Source organism: Myotis brandtii, unplaced genomic scaffold, assembly GCF_000412655.1.
Source record: "Myotis brandtii unplaced genomic scaffold, ASM41265v1 scaffold1627, whole genome shotgun sequence".
Lineage (NCBI taxonomy): Eukaryota > Metazoa > Chordata > Mammalia > Chiroptera > Vespertilionidae > Myotis > Myotis brandtii.
Genome location: NW_005355951.1, coordinates 76,135 through 88,339, shown reverse-complemented (window position 1 = coordinate 88,339; position 12,205 = coordinate 76,135). Strand labels below are relative to the sequence as shown.

General features: G+C 49.4%; 1 protein-coding gene across 1 annotated transcript in view; it reads left to right on the top strand.

The window, feature by feature from the left end:
* TGFBRAP1 (transforming growth factor, beta receptor associated protein 1) overlaps window positions 1-4,365 on the top strand; it is a 40,059-nt gene extending 35,694 nt beyond the window's left edge. The window contains exons 11-12 of the mRNA XM_014536455.1: window positions 6-176; window positions 1,877-4,365. Coding sequence (XP_014391941.1) covers window positions 6-176; window positions 1,877-2,053 — 348 coding nt within the window. The 3' untranslated portion in view covers window positions 2,054-4,365. The remainder of the gene's footprint in view (window positions 1-5; window positions 177-1,876) is intronic.
* The last annotated feature ends 7,840 nt before the right edge of the window (window positions 4,366-12,205 follow it).

Here is a 12,205-nt window from a genome sequence, read left to right as displayed (position 1 = left end):
ACGCCGCGGAGTTTGACGCCGCCCAGGTTCTGCAGCTACTGCCGGGCACCTGGTCGGTGCAGCTGCTCTGCCCGTTCCTGACGGGCGCCGTGCGGGACAGCACCCACACCAGGAGGACTGCACAGGTGGCGCTCGGCCTGGCCACGTCGGAGAACCTGATCTATAAGCACGACCAGGTGAGAGCCAGGCGCCTCCGGACGCGGGTGTTCTGTGTGGCGTGTGTTTTGCCTGGGGAATATTCTGTCAGTGTTTCCTCTGCAGCGTCAGGCTACGTTCCGCTCGGAGACGCCTGTGCGGAGCGTGTTCTCCCCTCTCCAAGACCATGGTCAGGAAGGCAGGTGCACGTTGTGCTCCTGGTGCTTTGCCGCACTTGTCATCGTGACATCACTTCCTCGTCACAGCATTTGAATGCAGTACTACTATTGTCTCCGTTTCACAGGAGGGGAAACTGAGGCACAGAGCAGTCACGTCAATGGAAGAGCCAGGCGTGCATCCCAGCCCCTCGGAGCGCCACATCTTGTCCCTCTGTCACTTAACTCGGGCTGCCCTAGCAAATGTCCCCTCAGGTTAGACAGCAGCGCTTGTTTCTCACGTTACAGGGGCTGGGAGTTGAAGATGTGTGGCCGGCAGAGTCCCTGCCTGGTGCGGACTCCCTGGCGCGCCCTGTGTCCTCTCGCAGCAGAGCAGCCTGGCCTCTCCCTCTTCTGACGGCCCTACTCCCATCCTGGGCGCCCACCATGGCCTCGTCTGACCTTAGCACCTGCCACAGGCCCCACCCCCAAGTACCATCACATTAGGAATTAGGGCTCCAACGTATGAATTGGGGGGCACAATTTAGTCTGCAACAGCCCCCCACCTTTCCTCCCTTTGGAGACCCCTCCGTGGGAGGAGCAGTCTCCCCAGAGCAGGAGCCAGCCTGTCCCCCTTGGAAGCGTCATTGGCTCCCGGAAGAGGTCGATGCCTGGACGATTCCATCTCACCTCTTCGGCCGTCATGGCTTGCCAGGACGTGTGACACCCCCCAGGGTGACACGCTCTCCACATGTATGGCCTTCGTTCCCACCGTTCTCTCTGCCGGGGTGATCTCACCTGTCCCTTCGTATCTGGGGACCACCTGCAGGAAACCCGGCCAGGTGCTGCCCTGGTGGAACCTTCACACCCCTCAGCCGGTTAACCATTCTGAGCATGCCTTTCATAATTGCTTGGTTCCTTGAGAGCAGGAAGTGTCATTTATGATCTCTAGAGCCAAGCCAGGCGTCCCGAGGGCACTGAATAAATGTCGGAGTACTGATGACACTAATGTGTCTAAGGTGAACTCACCAAGTTGCTGCTCAACCTCCAACCAGCTGCCGTGTGGGCCGCAGGGAATTGTGCAGAAAGGCTCTTAGCTGGCGATGGAGTCACAGCTCAGGCTTGTTAGTACCTTAAGGAAAGAAAATTGTCCTAGGACGTCAGGAATGTGCCACTAACCAGCCCTGTGGCTTTGACCAGGTGCCTTGTTTGCGCCTTCCTCTGCTTGTGTGTCGGTGAGCGGCCCCGGGAAGCGAGGGTGGGGCGGCCTCATCCAGCTCTAAGGGCACCACGGTCAGCAGGCCTCGCCGGAGTGCGCCCGGGCTCGCAGAGCGTCCGAGGGGCCATCTCGGTGGGATGCCTCCGCCAGACAAGCACCAATGATGTTTGTAAAATAAGAAAGGGGTTTGTTTCGAGGCTCTTTGTGCTTCCCCAGTTACTAAGGCTGTGTTTGTTATTTTCACTTCAATACTGTGTTTCAGGAAGTTGATATTAAAGCAGTGCTCATCAGTAACAGTGGTCCCTGGGGTCAGGCGTGTCTGAAAGACTGCACAGCAACATGTGAGAACCTGTCTTTATTTTCGCAGATGAAGCTGAAAAGAAGCTCCTTCCGGCTCTCAGACAAACAGCTGTGCCAGGTGTGCCACAGTCCCTTCTGCGAGCCAGTGTTTGTTAGATACCCAACCGGTGACCTCGTCCACACCCACTGTGCTGCCAGCAGACACACGAACCCCAGCGCCCCCCGCCCCGGCGCTCGGACTTGAAGGGGCCGCCTGGGCGCCAGGGGGACCTCGAGTTCTTCGCACACCAAGCCTGCCCAGTGCAAGGAGCAGAACGCGGCGGCGCTGTGCCAGCCAAGACAGAGGCGACGTCTCGGTGCCCGGGAGGCTCCGTCTGTGTGAAACAAGTCCTCTTCCCTGCTGACCAGTCGGCATTGAATGTAAACAGGAAACCCAAAAGGAGAGACGTGCTCGTTCGCCCGCCTAGACACACGGTTGTCCACTTGGACGGATAAGTGAGCCTTCCGGGTGCACCCCCACAGGCTGGCGCCCACACCACGTCAGGCACACACTTGCCGGGACAGTGGCTTCAGGTGGCAGCAGGTGACCCTCTCCCGCCCGGCGAGTGGCCAGGGCAGGGTCCTGTGTGGGCAGATTTCACGTCGCACTTCTCCCGCGTGGTGCGTGCTCCGTCCATGGCACAGTGGCTGCTTCCCGATGACCTCGGGCCTCTGCTCTTGCCCTTGGCTGGCCTGGGAGGTGTGTCCGTTCCCTCCTGCTTCCCTTCTGGCTTCTAGCAAGTGAACACCACTACGAAACTGATGACGGCCGAGAGAGGGGCTGCCTGCCCGTCTGGACGACGGCAGAGACAGGGAACTGTGGGGACAGGGCCCATGCGTGCGCCCCTCACTGCCGGCGTCTGCTGGCCTGAAACTCCACGGTCAATGTGCTTGACTAAACATTTTTATTTGAAGTTATATTGTCTTTGTAATATTTCTCTTATTTAGAAAATCATCTGTCGTATTTGTTAGGGATGTTTTTCTTGTTAAATGTACCTCCTATTGAATACTTGGGAAGTTAAAAGGGAAACAATGAGCACAAACCGAGCGTATGTTCAGGCGAGGCCGGCTTCCCCTCGTGCTCAGCTGGGCAGGCATGGGCGCTGCCGCTGCACGTGGGGAAGTGGCGCCCTCCCTGCAGGTCATGCCACACCCTTAGAGGAAGCCCAGCCCGCTGCCTTACCTCCAGCACTTTACATGCCTGCTCTGAGGTTTCCTGCTCACAGGGAAATGAATGCTGTCGGTCCCAGACTGCAGATTCGTTCTGTGGTTACTGCACTGCCCTCTCGGATTTCTTCATTTTGATGACTGATTCTGTTAGGAATGAACAATAAAGACACTGTACCCCATGCAAGGCTTGCAAGCAAGCATCAGCGTCTGTGAGAAGAGAACCTGGAACACGCCCTCCCTCAGCCTCAGCCTTACGGAGGGGGATGAAGAGCCCACTCCAGTCTTTAAAAACGTCTTCTGCACTAGCAGTGGTCAGCGTTCCTTTTCCTTCGTGATGCCAACTGGGCCAAGAAGGCAAAGGCATCCACGCTTTCTTTCCTAACTAAGTCTCGGTGAGCTCAACAGGAGATAATGAAGGAATTCTGCCTGCAACGCGGCCATGTGCTGTTACTCGGGGTGGACACAAAGCCCGGCCAGGAGCTGCCTGCGGATGGCTTGCAGAATCACCATATTACTGTGCATATCACCGTTCAACTTGTGTGCTTGGATTTACTCCTCGAAGAACGGACGGCTAGTCCATGCAATATGCACTTTGCAAAGCACTGTTTCTACTCAGAATGGGTAAAATCTTGAAAACGTCTTGTGATTGCTCATTTCTAACTTGGGGCCACTCGTCTCTTTTTTCCCTGCACATTGATCAATACTTGGAAATGTTTTTTTTTCCTTTAGAATAATGGGAATTGGAGTTGAACAGTTTTCCAGCTCTCCCAGATCCTCGAAGACAGGCAGAATTCTGTGACACTGCAGAATTGTCTCCTGTGTTCAAAACCTTTCTCTAATCTTTCTCGAACTCCCACAAGGCTCTTTCCTCAAATCATATTTTGAAAAGAAATACATGTTCTTTCGACAGGCCTGCTGCGTTGTGACCGTGCTGTTGGACAGAGCAATTGGAAGCACCACTCAGCCCCCTTTCCCTCCAGGTTCTGTGTAACCATTCTAGTTAAAACAGCATGAACTGAACTCGGTTGTCATTTTATGTTCTGTGGGCAAGACTGTCTAATTTTATGGCCTGTGTATCTGCTGTTGCCTGTCGAGAATTAACAGGGGGTGTGTAGGCTGTGTGGCACGGGCCTGGCTCAGCCCTGGGAAGCTGTGCTGGAGGGAGGGGCCTCGGCCACACCATCGAGCGATGCCTGTCCACACAGCTGGGGTAGCCCTTGCTTTCTGCTCACTCTCCTATGGAAACCATTGTCCTTGCAACTCTATCCTTTGCCCCTGGTTGGGTCCCAAATACACAAGATGTACAAATGTAAACTTGATTTTATTAAAATTCTTTTAATTCTTTGTCCTTTCTGTAGTTATTTTTTAAAAAAATAAAATTCTCTTGATAAAGGGAGGGTGTCCACTCTCCCGGTGGTGCCTAGCCTACGAAGTTCCAGAGCTCACGCCTCCATGCCTGGGGCTCCTCCCGGCACCGACAGGATTTTCACGGCACCCCTTAAGGGTTTTGTTACTTTACCAAATTTTAAATGACCCACTTCTCAGTTTATCTCCTGCACACTCTTAGGTTGCTCCTTGAAAACCCCTTCAGATACATTGTGCCCTGAGGGGTGAATGGAGGTTTCTGGTTACTTCCGACATACTTTACCTTTTAGCTAAACACTCTTAAGTAAGCCTCCTGCCCTTGCATTTCTAATCCTCAATGTATTCAAGGAATAGAACCTTTAAAAAATTTCACCTTTTAAATGTTGATTTCCCTCTTAGAACCCTGTTCATAGAAGGTCTGGGAAGTTCTGTGGAGTGACTTTGCTGGGCACCCTCTCTCACCCAGGCCTGGCCCCTCCCAGCAGTGTCGAAGGTCTGGGAAGTTCTGTGGAGTGACTTTGCTGGGCTCTCTCTCTCTCTCTCAATCCCTCATCCAGGCCTGGCCCCACCCAGCACTGTCCTGGGCTCTCTCTCTCTCATCCAGGCCTGGCCCTGCCCCGAGCACAGGGTGAGCTGACATAGGCCAACTGTTCTGTGCTCGGGCTGGTAGGGGGAGGTGCACGAGTCATCCATATTTCAAGGTGAAGAAACTGCGGCAGGGTGTTGGGTGGTTGTCTTATGGCTGAGGCACACCAAGCCAGAGCTCTGCCCCACGGGCGGTTCCCTGCCTGCTGCTGCACCAACCACAAACAGAAGCAAAACCAGGAACCAGCCCAGGGTTGACTGTTCCTGCAGAAAACCCTGGGGCAGAAACGTGGCTGCTCTTTTTACATTTCAACGTCATTGGTATTGGGTGGTTCATTCGCATGTTAGGGATGAAGAGGGGGCGCATAGGCTTACACACACCTGACCAGACTGGAGAGGTTGTGGACTCACACTGCCTGTCCCGGTGGCTGAGTGAGAGAGTGAATTGATGGACGGAGAGATGCGCCGACGCAGTTAAATGGGCCGCAGCAAGAAGGGGTTACAAAGCAACACACGGCTCAACAGGCCAGCGGAGGCTTGAGAAGTAACATGTTATCACGAGGTTTCGGGGAACCTGGTCTCTGGCTCCACCAGCCACTGTGGTCCTGGGAAAGTCACACCTCAGAGGTAGAGCAGGTGGTGTCTGAGGACCCTTCAGGCCAGCCTTTGACACCAAACGCTGCCCCACAGGTTCTTGGGGCTCTCCGGGCAGCACCCAGCTCAGAAACTGGGCTGCAGGGTCCCCCTGGCTGTGTCTGAGCTCTTGGATCTCAACCCCCAGATCTCAACCCCCGGAGTCCAACACCCAGATCTCAACCCCCAGATCTCAACTCCTAGGTCTCAACCCCCAGAGTCCAACCCCCAGATCTCAACCCCCCAGATCTCAACCTCCAGATCTCAACCCCCGGAGTCCAACACCCAGATCTCAACCCCCAGATCTCAACCCACAGATCTCAACCCCCTAGATCTCAACCTCCAGATCTCAACCCCCGGAGTCCAACCCCCAGATCTCAACCCACAGATCTCAACCCCCAGAGTCCAACCCCCCACGTCTCAACCCTCAGGTCTCAACCCCCAGATCTCAATCCCTGGATCTCAACCCCTGGAGTCTTGCTGTATTGCAGAGACTAGGAAAGTGCCTCTGTGGCCACCACCTGCCGGTTTCAGAGTTGCCATCTGCAGCTGCGAGAGGAGCTGGTCTGTCTGAGCCTTTCCAATAGCTGGCTTTCAGGCACCCCTCTGCCAGCATTTTCCAGTCTTGGCTACACGAATCCCTTTGCCTTTCCTCATGGCTCCCACAGTCCCTCACCATTATGGCCATCTTTCCCCAGAGAACGTTTTCTGTTCGCTTCACTTGAAATGCTAGTTTTTCCCTTTCAGCTTCCATTGGTGTTGACTGGGCTGGGGAGGCGGATTCCCAGTGTGAGCGGGGCCACAGAGCATGCGCACATCGCTGCCCTCAGCTGGCTCTTGCAGCCCCGTGAGTTTATGACCCAGCCAGAGCAACAGGTGCACCCAGTGGGCTGGGGTGGGCTGTCGCCCCCACTTCCGCAGCCCGCACATTACAGTAAGACCCCAAACTCGTTCTAAACTGCTCTTCAATACATTGCTGACCTGCAGTAACTGTTGACTTCAGCTCAGAAATAAATATAACGGAAATGCTAAACTCTGCTTTCTCGAGAGTTAGAGTGACAGAAGCATGGCTGCGGTTGAGGTTTACACTGCTAACGGCATTTGATTTCACTTTGATTTCAGTGGTTCTCAACCTGTGGGTCGCGACCATCGGATAACACATATAGCATATCAGATATGTACATTACGATTCATAACAGTAGCAAAATTACAGTTATGAAGTAGCAACGAAAATAATTTTATGGTTGGGGGTCACCACAACATGAGGAACTGTATTAAAGGGTCACGGCATTAGGAAGGTTGAGAACCACTGTTTTAGAGAAACAATAAAATGTTACAGATGAAATATGTTATATTGGGAATTTGCTTCAAAATAATCAGGGAAAGGAAAATGGACAGTGGATTGGATGAAAGAAGATGGACCATTATCAATACAGATTAACCATGTATTGATAGTTTTTAAACTGGTTCATTATTATTATTTACTAGTGTCCTGGTGCACAGATTCGTGCACATTGAAAGGAAATTAATTAGAAGAAATATTTTAATATCGCTATTCGCGTTTTGCTAATGCAAAGAAAATAGGATCCTTTTTAAAAAAATATATTTTATTGGTTTTTTACAGAGAGGAAGGGAGAGGGATAGAGAGTTAGAAACATCGATCAGCTGCCTCCTGCACACCCCCTACTGGGGATATGCCCACAACCAAGGTACATGCCCTTGACCGGAATCGAACCTGGGACCCTTCAGTTTGCAGGCCGACGCTCTATCCACTGAGCCAAACCGGTTAGGGCAGAAAATAGGATTCTACTAAGTCTCCTATCTACCTACTCCAGAACTTCTGTGAGGATCAAATGAGATGAGGCATGGGAAGACGTTTCATAAACATTTGGTTAAACTGTAGAATGTTTGTACCTGGCTATAAAGCAAGTTGGGTTCCTGGGCTGAAGAAACTCCAAGGAGGCTAGTCACTAGGGAGAGAAAGCTGGGTGTTGCTACGTGATTACCCGGTGCCCACAGCCACCATTTCCGGGCTGGGCTGGGCTGTGGGCCATATTTTGCGCCATGAGGTCTTGGCAGCATTGGCTGTGATTTGGTGGGGTGTCGCTCCAGGGTGGTGGTGGGGCTTGTGTCCCACTTGGGGGAAGCCAAGTGTTGGTTTGTTGACAACAGGTCCACGGTGCCATTTATTTTTTTAAACTGCCAGTGTGTGTCATGGCTGCTCCTGTGTTGAGCATCTGCCTCCCTGGTGGTCAGTGTGCATCATAGCTACCGGTTGGATGGATGAACACTTAGTCCTTTATATATATAGATTGTACTTTTCTCTTTACATTGGTAAAAATTGATCCATAATATATTTCCTCAAAAACATATTTATATTTTAAAATTTATTTAACCTTGCTTTTCACTCCTCTATGAAGAATTCATTGTTGCCCTACTCAGTTTGGCTCAGTGGATAGAGTGTTGGCCTGGGGACTGAAGGGTCCCAGGTTTGAGTCAAGGGCACACACCTGGGTTGTGGGCTCAATCCCCAGCAGGGGGCTTGCAGGAAGCAGCCAGTCAGTGATTCTCTCTCAAAAACTGATGTTTCTATCTCTCTCTCCCTCTCCTTTCCTCTCTGAACTCAATCTATATATATTTTTTAAGTTTAGTATTGAAAACAAAAATTAAAAAGAGTTCATTGTTAATCATTCTAATATGCAAGTATTCAATATATTACATTTTGTCTAATGGTCAGTAACTGAATCAGAAGTTTTAGAAGTTCCCAACAGTGTTTCAGAAAATACATGTTGTAACATTGTAGTTCTGATTCTATAGTCTCTATTCTTTTCATGCACCTTTTAAACTTACATTATCAATAATTAGTATGCTGGAGCCAGCTCATACTTGATCCTTCCTTACAAGAGTCAATTGTGCCCATCTGTTCTCAACTTCAAGTTCAGTGATGTCATATTGGTAACTTTAAATTTCCATGGTAGGAATATTTTACACCATGGAAATTGGCAAATGTTACAAATTAAGGGCTACTCCCCTTACCCTCATCCCTAGAAATTTATTAAATATTTACCATGACAACACTGCCAAAAAGTTCCTTTTTGTCATATGAAGTAGATATTTGTTAGGCATTCATGGTGCCATTCATACAAAGGTGCCCTGCTTGAAGGAAGTTTCATATACTAAAAACTAAATGTTGCCCTAGCCGGTGTGGCTCAATTGGTTGAAGTGTCATCTGTATTCAGAAAGGTGGCGGGAGTCTCTCTCATCCATTGATGTTTCTAACTCCCTCTCCCTTCCTCTCTCTGAAATCAATAAAAACACATTAAATAATATAGGGGAAAAAAGAAGAAAAAAGAAAGGTGGCGGGTTCAATTTCCAGTCAGGGATATACCAGGTTTCAGGTTTGATCCCAGGTCAGAACGCAAACAGAAGGCAACTGGTTGATGTTTCTCTCTCTCTCCCTCTCCCTATCCTTCTCCATTTCTGAAATCAATAACAACTTCAGGTTACATTTGTTCCTTTTTTTTTCCCCCCCCTAACTCCCCTCCTCCCAGTTCCCGCCCCACCCTCCGCCCTCACTCCCCACCCTCTGTCCTCATCCATAGGTGCACGATTTTTGTCCAGTTTCTTCCCGCATCTCCCATTCCCCTTTCCCCGCCAAGAATAGTCAGTCCATTCCCTTTCTATGTCCCTGATTCATTATAATCACCAGTTCATTCTGTACATCAGATTATTTATTCACTTGATTCTTAGATTCACTTGTTGATAGATGCATGTTTGTTGTTCACAATTTGTATCTTTACCTTTTTCTTCTTCCTCTTCTTAAAGGATACCTTTCAGCATTTCGTATAATACTGGTTTAGTGGTGATGAACTCCTTTAGCTTTTCCTTATCTGTGAAGCTCTTTATCTGACCTTCAATTCTGAATGATAGCTTTGCTGGATAAAGTATTCTTGGTTGTAGGTTCTTGGTATTCAGCACTTTGAATATTTCTTGCCATTCCCTTCTGGCCTGCCAAGTTTCTGTTGAGAAATCAGCTGACAGTCGTATGGGTATTCCCTTGTAGGTAATTGAGTCTCTTTCTCTTGCTGCTTTTAAGATTCTCTCTTTGTCTTTTGCTCTTGGCATTTTAATTATGATGTGTCTTGGTGTGGTCCTCTTTGGATTCCTTTTGTTTGGGGTTCTCTGCGCTTCTTGGACCTGTAAGTCCATTTCTTTCACCAGGTGGGGGAAGTTTTCTGCCATTATTTCTTCAAATAGGTTTTCAATATCTTGCTGTCTCTCATCTTCTGGCACCCCAATTATTCTGATGTTTGTACGCTTGAAGCTGTCCCAGAGGCTCCTTACACTATCTTCGTATTTTCGGATTCTTTTTTCATTTTGCTTTTCCGGTTGGGTGTTTTTTGCTTCTTCGCATTTCAAATCTTTGGCTTGATTCTTGCGCTCCTCTGGTCTGCTATTGGGTGTCTGTATAATATTCTTTATTTCAGTCCGTGTATGCTTAATTTCTAGTTGGTTCTTTATCATAGCATCGAGGGTCTCATTAGTTTTCGTGACTCTCTCCTCAAGTTTATTGACAGCTTCTAGCACATTTTTGCAAGCCCTCAAAATTGCGATTTTTAGCTCTATATCCTCCATTTCTGTCATGTTTTTTTGTCTCCGCATTTTTTATGCTTTCTTGGTGCACCCCCTAGTGGTCTTTGTGCGCAGTCTTGTTCTAGTTGAGCCTTGATTGTTGTAGTTAATACTAGAGGGATTTGACCACCAGGCCGACTGGCTGTGTGAATCAGCTGTGTCTGCCGCGGAAAACTTCTGTCCTCTGGGGAGGTGCTAATCTAGCCTTTGCCTGAGGCGATCTGGCAAATGGCTCTGCGCAGGGCTTGGGCGGGGCGGGCTCAACAGGGCGGGCGGAGGGAGCCGTTATGGTGCCCTCAGTCCTGTTCCCAGAGGCTCTGCTTCTCAGAACCCCCGGAACCGCTGCAAACCTCGGAGGGAAAGCTGCCTTCCAACTGATGCCAGACACTCCCGCTTCTCCCGTTTGGGTCCGAGTCCCCAGCGATTCGCCCGTATCTGGAGCTCAGAGTCTGAGACTCCCCCCTGACCGAAAACGACAACCGCGCTCTCAGCCACCAGCCCGCTTTGCGCGCGCACCTCCGCACCTGAGTATTTTCCACACTGCGCCTCCTCTGAGCCTCGGTGTGCTGTTATTTTTCCTTCTAGTTGAAGAATCTCTCCTCAGCCAGCCTTCCTGTGGTTCTGGGTGATGTCCGTTCCGTCTTTTAGTTGTATTTTTGAAGTGGTTGTTTTCGGCAGCAATCTCTGGTGTTTACCTATGCCGCCATCTTGGTTTCCCTCCATTTCATGGTTTTTAAAACAGTGTATTTAGTTACCCAAAGCGTGTACACATATACTATTTGCTTGTGTTTTATGTAAAATTAGCATTGATATCTATAATAATAAAAGCGTAATATACTAATTAGACCAGACAGCCGAATGACCTTCTGGATGTCCTTCCAGACAACCGTCCAGATGAAGCTGGGGCTGTGAGGGCCAAGCCCCTTGCACAGATTTCGTGCATCGGGCCTCTAGTTCTATATATTCTTATTAACATATAGAATATAACCCTGCATTAGCCATCTAGCAGTCATCATTTATTGTCCTAATTCCTTCCATTGGGTTAAAACAGAGCAACAAACAAAGCTCCCAAATGGCCCAATGCAGGCCCTTGAAGTGTTTCAGAATCAGTCGGCATTAGGAAGGTTGAGAACCACTAATTTATAAGAATGTATCCACTTTATAGGAGTAAACAGTCAGAAATTCAATATTCTGTCCAAAAAAAAAAAGACAGTTTACAACATTCTAATATGGCTATATAATTTTTTTTGTGTGGACTCATTCAAACATTTATTAAAAAAGCAAAATGGATGTTCACCTCAAAAGGAACCATTAAAAACGAGAAAGCAATACAAAGGTCGTCTCTAGCAGCCTCCGGTGGTTAGCCTGCGGCCTGGTCTCTGTCCAGCCGGGCAAGCCCAGCGCCTCGGAGCTGGCGGCCTCCCACACGCCCTCTCAGGGCGTGGGCCACACCGTGTCCATAAAATTAACAACTTCAGGTTAAATAAGCTTAAATAAGGTGTTAAATACAGCACACTTCATCGAAGCCTCTGTACAAAGACGATTTGGCCTTGTCCACGTGACCGCCAGCCCAGCGTGCGGGAGGTTCTGGCACGTGAGCAGGCGACCCTCGTCTGACAGTGTCCACTACACACTAGTGATCTAAGGTCAGGGTGACCACTGAGTGAGCCACTTACAAGGCGGCCGCCTCTTTTTTAAAAAAAATCAGAACCCTGTCAAGATTCAGGCACCATTTGCTCCTGCAAATAAATTAGCCTTAGTAACTGTGTCCAAGCGAGTGTTAAGCATCAAGCACGCCTTCCCTCCCCACGCCTGGCCACGCCTGTCTTATGGCTATGATAGTGGCTGTTAATATGGCTATATTTAAATACATGTTCTGTGTGTGTGAGTTTGCTTGCCGTTTTTATGAATTTTTTAAATTGAGGTAAAATGTACATCACGTGAATGTACCGTGTTAATCATTTTCAGTGCA